At 36.3% G+C, this 9962-nt stretch overlaps 1 protein-coding gene across 2 annotated transcripts; it reads left to right on the top strand.

Moving 5' to 3' along the window:
• Window positions 1–2397: 2397 nt before the first annotated feature.
• Window positions 2398–9923, top strand: LOC105317839 (serine-rich adhesin for platelets). Of its 2 annotated transcripts, XM_066069904.1 has the most exons (10): window positions 2398–4887; window positions 5168–5886; window positions 6056–6277; window positions 6405–6600; window positions 6785–6820; window positions 7338–7460; window positions 7928–8130; window positions 8390–8558; window positions 8652–8780; window positions 8866–9923. In XM_066069904.1, the coding sequence occupies exons 1-10, from the start codon at window positions 2640–2642 to the stop codon at window positions 9339–9341; spliced, it is 4521 nt and encodes a 1506-aa protein (XP_065925976.1). In that variant the 5' UTR covers window positions 2398–2639; the 3' UTR covers window positions 9342–9923. The 2 variants fall into 2 exon arrangements, with proteins under 2 accessions (XP_065925976.1, XP_011412902.3); XM_011414600.4 differs by lacking the exon at window positions 6785–6820.
• Window positions 9924–9962: the final 39 nt, after the last annotated feature.

Raw genomic sequence — 9962 nt, 5'->3', positions numbered from 1 at the left:
GCTACAATGTATCATTAAGAAGATACATAAAATATTCGTTTATGTTCCTTGATTCGTTATTTCTTCTTTTTCTTTTTTTACACAATCCCCCCCCCCCCACCCAAAGGTTTTAAAAGCAAATGTTTCATATGATCTATTTTGGAATGGGTGGACAGTAGTGCATCTCCTCTTTTAATTTTTTTTTTGACTAATTATGATTTTAAGTTACAGAGTCATAAAACTAAAATTTTATTTCATATTATAAAGAGATGTTAATGTATCATCTGGAAATTATTTCATAACTATGTTTATATCTCTAATTCAATATTGATATCGATACCTTGATCTTTTACTTTTTAGTTTGAAAAAAGAGTATTTTTTGAATTTCTGAGCGTCATCTTATTAGATTTTATAGCTAAAAAAGTTGAAGATGTTATCTGGAAATCTTTTCATACGTATATGACTTGAACTTGCATAAAACCTTAAACTTTGACCCTTTGACTTCAAACCATAGAGACATTTAACTCATGTATGAAGTCGTCAAAAGCTCAAGCATTTTTTAGGAAAAATATCGGGAACGTATGGAACGCCAAATTAACATATATTCAAATATTTGTACCTATCTTCAAATAATTGTACCTATCTTCAATTAATTGTACCTATCTTCAAATCATTTGAAGATAGGTACAATTGAATTAAAGATAGGTACAATTGAATTGAAGATAGGTGTAAATAATTATACCTATCTCTAAATAATTATACCTAGGTACAAATGAATTATACCTAGGTACAAATGAATTATACCTAGGTACAAATGAATTATACCTATCTTCAATTCAATTAAAGATAGGTTCAATTGAATTATACCTATCTCTAATTCATTTGAAGATAGGTAAAATTCATTTAAAGATAGGTACAAATGATTTGAAGATAGGTTCAATTCAGACATATCTGCAAAGGATTTGAAGATAGGTACAATTCAATTATACCTAGGTTCAATTCGTTTTGTGTATTGTTGAAAATAATGAACGCTCCCTTGAAGACATTTCAACATGGAGGGAAACGAGTGTGTGTGCAATATATTTGCAAAAGGCATCATTTACTTATTAAAATATACATGTATATCAATAAGTAAGCCAAAAACATGTATACCCGAATACCCCAAAAGTGACGGAGTTAAGGTAGTGACGTAGTTAGGGTCACTAACGTTATATACCTAAATAAAAAAACTGGCTTTATTTTTTTCCATAATTTTATCAAAGAATGTATAATTCAGTTGATAATCACTCTATTTATTAACGCAGTAACAATAACTATGAGTTTTTGTTTGTTTTAAGGCTCAATCTTTCGAAAAGTTGACAAAATCATATTGTCTATTTTATTATCCCGATCCCGATTTTATTGTGACGTAACGAAAATGACGTACTATACAGGGAGTATTCATTATTGCCAATATTTTAGTAATTGAAGATAGGTTCAATTCAATTGTACCTATCTTTAATTCAATTGTACCTATCTTCAATTCATTGCATTTGTACCTATCTTCAAATCAATTGTACCTATCTTCAAATGAATTAAAGATAGGTATAATTGAATTGTACCTATCTCTAATTCAATTTGAAGATAGGTACAATTGAATTGAAGATAGGTACAATTGAATTGAAGATAGGTACAATTATTTGAAGATAGGTACAAATATTTGAATATATGTTAATTTGGCGTTCCATAGGAACGAAATGCAATAGAGCAGACAGACACACAGACAGATTTCAATCAATATTCATAGCTTTTAGTCAGGGTGTATCAGTGTTTTTGTGAGAAAGTTATAATACAGGTATCAATATTTCTATACCTAACTAAACATCTACAAAGAGGAGATTCACCTGTTAGTTTACAATTTCTTACATAAAGGTGAAGAGTTGTAGTAAAATTTTAAATATGTGCATGTGTTTATATGTACATTATGTTCTCTGTCTCGCTTTATAGCGTGGGTGTTTATGAAAAAAATACATGACGTTAATAAATGAATTTTTAACCTTAAGTTGATTCATTCTCCTTTCAATTGTTCTAACAGTAAACTTACATCTGTTCATGATTTCGGGATTAAACGGTCAAGGGAGTCAGTGGGTCGTATAAACTGGACCTGGCCGCCGTATATACTTACAAGGTAATTAGAATCTGGTGCAGACCTGTTGTTTTATAGCCGACCTGTGGCTCTCAAGGGGGTGAATTATAACCATCAAGAGGTTTATTAAGTGAAAGAAAAACAGCATCATAAACTTAATCTAATCATTGACTTCTCCAGAATTCCTTTCCTGGGATAGTAGTAGAAAGTTTCTTAACCAATCATATTTCATAAGTAGTTTTCTGACCGCCTCCTCCCCTGTAAAAATTCTCATTTCTCCAAATTTATTTAAATTGTTTTTAAAGCGTGCGCTGCAAGGAGTGGAGGTTTTTGTTTCAGGTTAATGGAATGTTTATCAGTGTCATTTTACTAGAGTTCAGATTTCTGTACAATGCTACTACAAATGGGTGGGTGCTCATTGTTTCATGAGGGTGAATTTATTTCAGCAAGATGAAACGTTAGAAGTTCGATTAACTCAGAATTATACCAGTTTAAGTGACATAAGGAGACGTGAGGAGAATTGGATCTCGAAACAATGACAACTCAACGGAAATTGAAATACAGCGTGTCCGATGCTAGTCGTCGTATGTACAAAATTGAAACAAACGGCATCTACCGAAAACTGGAGAATCCCTTGCCATCGGAGAGCCAGTTAAGACAACAAAGATTTGAGGAGAGACAACGGCCACTTAGTCAGATATTGGCCTCCAGTTCCTTCAGAGAAACTTTGGACAGGAACGCTTTTTCTAGAGGACAAAGTTTGAGCAATTTAAAAAAATCGCGACAGAGAAATTCTTTGAACTTGCCTAATAGTTTTTCCTTGGATTTAGAATACGACGTGAATGCAAATGCAAAGACTGATCGCGGGGAATTTTCAAGTTCCGGAAATCTAAGTAAAGCATCCAGTTCCGGTAATTCCGCATTTGCGTTTGTTCCGGAAAAAGATATTATTTCTTTGTCCACTCGTTCAGAATTAAGCAGGAATTCCAATCCTGTGTTACCCTCTACAAGTACTTCCGGTCTCGCTTTTCCATCTGCAAAACGTGAGGAGTTTCACAAGTCCCGAAAGTCTTCATCATCGTCCTCTTCCTCGTCTTCTTCTTCCACATCGAAGGCTTATTCGTTAAGATCACAATCAAGTGTTAAGGGAGAGGATCATTGGGACTCAAAGAATGCTAGGCATGAACATTCTGAGTCCAGTGAATCTGAAAACGAAGAGAGCAAATCAATCAAATCTCGTAAACTCTTGGAGAAGCGTCCTTCGTTTAAAGAAGTTTTTCCTGAAAAAGTGAATGAGGAATTTCTAAATAAAAACAAAGCTGACCCATCTAAAAGACAATCTTCTTTCTCTCGTTTGTGTTCTGCAGAGCAAGATACTAATCGTATTTTTGATTCTGATGTCAATATTCAAGGTACGGTCAAGAATGTTCCGTACAAAACTAAACCTCTGTTAAATACTAGTAAATCTTCGTCTACAGATTCAGAAGACTTGGAAGATTCAGACTATCTAAAACCCACGACTCAGGTATTCGATTCAAATGAATTCTTCCGACCTTCGAGTGACTTTCCATTTTCTGGGAATATAAAAAGACCAGAAACCCCGTCGTCGGGTTCTGAATTTTCCACCAAGGAAGGCGTTCATCATATTTTTGATTCTTCGGTTTTATGCAAGGTTCCTGCAGTGCAGTTACGTCACATGTGTGAACCAGCCAAAGTAGCAGACGTACCACCAAAGAAATCCAAATTATCTTCATCTCCAGATAGTATTTCACAGAGTTCTCGAAGTGGCTCCGACCAGCAGTTGTACAGTGACAGTGATATAGAAAGAGAAATCACACTGGATAGGACTGTGTCTATAGAATCCGTACCCCCTCCATTACCCCTCAGTGAACCTCCTGAACTTTCCGGAAGCGGAAGCAGCGAGCACAGTTCCACAGATTCCGATCATGACAGCCTTCTGGAACTTATAGTTAACTCGTCAAAATCCGAAGATTTGGATGAAAATAAGGATTTTCACATTCCCGAATCTACAGAAAAATTTGATGACCTTGTTCTGAATTCACCTAAATTACAAAATGTTGATGTGAATGGTGTGGTTGAGGTTCCTCTGAGCACAGAAACAGTCGGTGATCTTGATGCGAGTTTGCCTAAGTTTGAAGAAGTTGACGATAACGTGACCGCTGAAATTGATAGATTTGATTACCTTTTTTCAAACTCCCCTAAATCTAAAGACATCAAAGTAGATTTCTCCTCTGAGATAGTGCCATCTAAAGGTATTATTGAGCCAAAGCCGAATGAGACTGATGTGACTTTGACATCTAGTTTTCCTCTAGATATTGACATCTGTGATGATTTCGGTGTTCAACCGCCAGAGAATTGCGATATTCATGCAAATGTGACTTCTAAGATTTCTTTTATTCCTGACAAGGTTTATGATTTAAAAGCAAGTTTGCCGAACAAAAAGGATTTTGAAGCAAATGTAGATGATGAAACTCCTGATTCTCACATATTTGATGATACTGATACGGATTCGTCACACTCTGAGGATAACGATTCTCAGTCCCCACTGAGTTCAGAAGACGTCGAAGGTGCTAGTGTGAGCACACCAAAAGCGGGAGAGTTAACTTTAATAATGGCGACTGGAATTTCTCCGAATGTAGAAGATACGATAGACTGGCCTGGTACGACGGTAACATATTACGGTCCAATCTACGCCAGCAATAACACACTCATTCTTCCAAACCAATCCGACCAAACCAACGTTGACCTAGTGAAATTGAAAGGTACCGCTTCAAATCGTACCAGTGAATACACTCACATGTGACTATTAATATAATCTGATTCTAGCTAAACATGTTTACCACATTCTGCTAGTAAAGCAATTCCTTTTTCTTTTGAAATACAATATTTATACCTGTAACAGACGTCTTATTCTTGTATTCGTTAGCAACATAATTTATTAAACATGTGTAATATAACCACATAAATTGTAAAATACGCTTATTAAAAGAAGTTATCACTTGATGAGAACATACACAAGTAAGCCTTTCAATACATTTCTAGACAATCACTCCGACGAGGATTCTTCTAGCTCATCGAGTTCTTCTTCCTCGGACAAAAGTACATGTCGATCAGAGGATCATTCAAAATCTGAAATAGATGTAGAAAATCTCGATGAATCGGAAGACACCGTGAAGACAACGAAAGATCAGTCTTGTGGGAAGAAACAAAATGAGAAAGCAGAAGTTATTGAAGTCCTGGAATCGTCTTTCCAAAGTTGTTCAGAGACAACTCCACGGTCATTAGAGACAGATTCACACTCCTTAGAGACAGCTTCACAACCTTTAGACATAGCCAATCCTCTTCCAGACGTCATAGACTTGGACCAATCGCCAAGCACCAACGCTGATGTAAACGAGGCTCTTGAAACTTTAGACAACATCATACTGGAAGTGTCTGCAGACACCTCTACAATGGAGTCCGAGACCAAGCAACATCAGGGCCACCTGGTGGTAGTTGCAATTGACTTTGGAACTACATACAGCGGCTACGCGTTCAGTTTTACCCGTGAACCATCTCACGTGTATATGATGAGGAAATGGGAGGGAGGGGATCCAGGGGTTGTCAATGAAAAGACTCCAACCAGCATTCTCCTGACACCTGATGGCCAGTTCCACTCATTTGGTTACAGTGCAAGGGATAACTACCACGACCTTGATCCTGAACAGGCGAGGTCATGGATGTACTTTGATAAATTCAAAATGATTCTTCACACCACTCCTGTAAGTATTTGCGGAATCCTTCATATCTTTAAAAAAAAATCCCTAAAAATCTAGCATATTTTTAACACATTAGAATTAGAGGCGTAGTATTCTTTTAACAAAAGCCCTCCACCCCCACCGACCCCCCCCCTCCTTAAAAATAAACTAAAGTGTTTGAAAATTTTTCCAGGAATTAACCAAGGATACATTGATCAAGGCCACTAATGGTAAACTCTATCCAGCCCTGACTGTGTTTGGCCTGGCTCTGAAGTACTTCAAGGACCACGCCCTCCAAGAACTCAGCGACCAGTCAGGGATGAAGATACTGAACGAAGACGTCCGCTGGGTCATCAGTGTCCCCGCTATATGGAGGGCCTCAGCTAAACAGTTCATGAGACAAGCGGCCTATGAGGTAAAGCGCTGACAGCTTTGTCAGCCATATTAAGAATCGCATTATTTGTTCCAGTTGAAAATACATAAATCTGCAAAAGACAGTATTTTTGAACATGGTAGACACATTGTCAACTTTATCGTTCTAGGCTGGACTAATTTCTCACGAAAGTCCAGATCAACTTCTCATATCACTAGAACCCGAGGCAGCGTCCATTTTCTGCCGGAAGTTAAAAATGTACCAGCTTGTTCCGGAACTTAACGAAGAAAAGCCTATTCGGTCGCCTAACTTTGCTTCAGAAGAGGCAATGGATATGAATCCTGCTTGTGAGACATTAAAGGAAGGTAAGATTTTACTTTTTATTTTTAGGTTATTTCTTTTGATATTGAAACATGTTATTTGTTTATTTTATATGTTGCATTGTATCTTATTTGAGCTCAACATGTCAACAAAAAGTACAATCTTCTCATGGTTAGCGAAGAAAAGTGTTTTTGAAAGCGCTGTAATATTTCTTGTTTTTTCATATAGAATCACATGCCTCAGAAATAAACAAACTTGTCAAAGGTAAAGATGCCTGACTAAATGTTTTTATAACATCCCATAATTTGATAATCCCTTGCAATTGACAACTGTAGTAAAGTAAAGGTGTAGAATACTAACTCACTGTCTTGCCTATGAACGAGACCACAAATACCAAATCGAACACACGCGAATGTTACGGACCACGTGATTTGTTTCCTGACTTATTTAAACAGATCTAGTTGCTTATATTTTTAGGTTCTATCCTAAATAATAGAGAATGACAGTCACCTGCATGAGCTATGTAACATCATTCACTAGATTCCCCGTAGTGTTTACGTATGAATCAGATCAGCTGTATCAGGTCGTCATGCGTTAATTTATAATTCCATGTATTCCTTAAGACATCTAGTTACATGTATATGTTGAATAATAAATAAACCTCTGTGTATTTGAAAAACAACACAAATTTAAGTCAGTATGTCACAAAATCATAAATTGAAATGCCTGGACACAATGTGTACGGTACAATCTGTGTTGCACGGTATATTCTGTGTTGCAGGAAGCCGGTACATGGTGGTAGACTGCGGGGGAGGCACGGTAGACATCACGGTACATCAGGTGGACAAAGGCGAGAAGTTGATAGAGCTGTACCGGGCCTCGGGGGGACCCTATGGATCTGTGGGTAAGGTTTAAGACGGACATGTTTTATCAATACGTCTATTAGTACTGCTTTGGGCTGTTTTATGTCAAATGTGTATCTTGAACATTCCACGACTTTCCATTCAAACATACAGTTGAGCCCTAGTCACCCAAACGCCAATAATGCAAATGCTCTCATACAGAGTTTTCATGAGCAATTTTTTGACATACCTCATCAATCCGGACAATTTGTATAACGGTATCAGAAAAAAGTTCCGCTGAATTACATATAAGTAATAACAGAACTGATTTAAACCAAAAGTTTCTGGTATGGAATTTTTACGTCAGAATGGCTAAGTTGTCAAATGAACAAAACTAATAATGATGCAACTGATGAAGTTTTTGAAACTGCTGCTGACAGAAACAATAAACGCTGACCGATTTATCAGTTGTTGCTAAGACATTTATAAAAAAATTAATTATTTCTGGATGTATGACGTTCTTTTGTAGGCATTGATATAGAGTTCGAACACGTCCTGGACAAGATATTTGGTAAGGAACTGATGGAGCACTATCGACAGAAGTGTCCTATGGGCTGGGTGGACTTAATGGTGGCGTTTGAATCCAAGAAACGCTCCGCGAACCCGGACAAGTCCTCTCCACTCAATGTGTCGCTTCCTTTCTCCTTTATTGATTATTACAAAAGGCACAAGGTAAGTCTAATAAACCAGGGATAAAAATTATACTATAATTAGTCAGATTCAGCATGATTTTTAAGTATCATTGGAAAATAAAACAGTTTAAAACGGACTGTTGGTTTGTGGTTTTGTTCTTACATTTTTTGTATGTATATTTTTTTCAAAGAAAATGTTAAATGAGTATATGGCTAATCGAAATATTATGTATAATTTCAGTGGTTATCACTAGAATAATAAATCTCAAAATTATATACGACTTTTAATTCTGAAACAGTTTGGAAGTTTAGAGCACGCCATCAAGAAATTTGGGGACAAAGAGATCCAATGGTCACGTTTGGGCATGCTCCGACTTTCACCGGAAGCAATGCGGCGATTGTTCATTCCTACGATGGAGAAAATTAAACAGGCCATAGGAGATGTCTTAAATAATAGAGGAACGAGAGGTGGGATTTCTCCTTAGATTTTATTGTCAGACACGCCTTTAAGTACTCAAATAGTCTCCTTTGATGAAAACTGATCTTTGTCTTTTCCTTCAGATCTACAGTACTTGTTCTTGGTCGGAGGTTTCTCTGAATCGCCGATTTTGCAACAAGAAATCAGGAGGGAATTTGGATCACTTTTAAAAATTATTATTCCACAAGGAGTGGGACTCTCCATATTAAAAGGTATGTATGACTTTTGCATATCAAAAATTAAATTTTAGAAATAAAAACTCTTACAGTTTAAATATACTTACTTACTATTCTGTAGGTTCTGTGCAGTTTGGATTAGATCCGACAATTGTTCACGTACGAAAGTCTCGAATGACTTATGGCGTAGGTGTATTAAACAAATTCAAAGAAGATCAACATCCAGCAGAAAAGAGAATGGTTGCTGGCGACACAGAGTGGTGCATGGATGTTTTTGATAAATACGTTTTGACCAATCAGCCCGTAGCACTTGGTGACGTAATTCTACGAAGTTATAAACCGGCCAATCAAAATCAAAAGAAAATTCAACTCAGTATATATTTCACAGAAAATCCAAACACAAACTTTGTGACTGACGCGGGCGTCCGAAAGTGCGGCGTCCTTACTCTAGATCTAGAGGAGTCCTCTCAGACAAAGTTATCACGGCGGGAAATTCAAACTAGAATGATATTTGGTCAAACTGAGATTCGACTTAGTGCCCTTGATGTGTGCACTGGTCATCGTGTTCATGCCACTATTGACTTTCTGAGTAACTAGTTTATTTATTATCTATAAGTTATTTTAGTGAGTTTTGCTATTATATGAAATAAGATAAAGACATTATACAAATGTATTTAGGTATATGAGCATGGAGAGAATTTTTTAACACTACCATTGCCTATAAACAGTTTGTATGACACAGCAATTTGATGCAGGTCTTTTTCTTATTTTCGACGGATAACGTTTTGATCATGCTCTGATAATAAGTGCATATTTCACTTGATGCATGTGTCTTTTGTAACTTATTTTGATGTGTAAACTAGAAAGTTTAGTCATATCACGATATCTCAGTCTTGTTAGATCCACTAAGACACTATTAAGAGTTCTCTTAAGGAATTTTCAAAATAATCATATCCATAACCCACATATATCCACACCCTGCCTTTGACTTTATTGTTAAAAGCAAACTATATGTAGCATAGTTAATATTAATGGACAAAATTTAATGTTATTTAGTGCAGGAACAAACATTTTTAAATATTAAATGTTTTTAAACAGGCAATTTTTTTTTATAACAGTTGGGATTTTTTGTTTAAAAAATTGGAAAATGTGAAAACTATGGAGATAGACAGCCCCCTCCCCCTCTCTCTCTCTTTCTCCAATTAGTGTGTGGGTTGT

The sequence above is a fragment of the Magallana gigas genome, chromosome 8 (assembly GCF_963853765.1).
Source record: "Magallana gigas chromosome 8, xbMagGiga1.1, whole genome shotgun sequence".
In the NCBI taxonomy this organism is placed as follows: Eukaryota; Metazoa; Mollusca; class Bivalvia; order Ostreida; family Ostreidae; genus Magallana; species Magallana gigas.
Note: the sequence above shows the minus strand (reverse complement) of the source record. Positions and strands in the feature narration are given on the sequence as shown.

What these genes read in the sequence shown, in the direction of transcription:
- LOC105317839 (XM_066069904.1), top strand. Translation starts at nt 2,640, where the DNA reads ATGACAACTCAACGGAAATTGAAATACAGCGTGTCCGATGCTAGTCGT. An exon ending in GGGACCCTATGGATCTGTGG is followed by an intron (nt 7,461 to 7,927) that starts GTAAGGTTTAAG and finishes GTTCTTTTGTAG; the next exon opens with GCATTGATATAGAGTTCGAA. An exon ending in ATTATTACAAAAGGCACAAG is followed by an intron (nt 8,131 to 8,389) that starts GTAAGTCTAATA and finishes ATTCTGAAACAG; the next exon opens with TTTGGAAGTTTAGAGCACGC.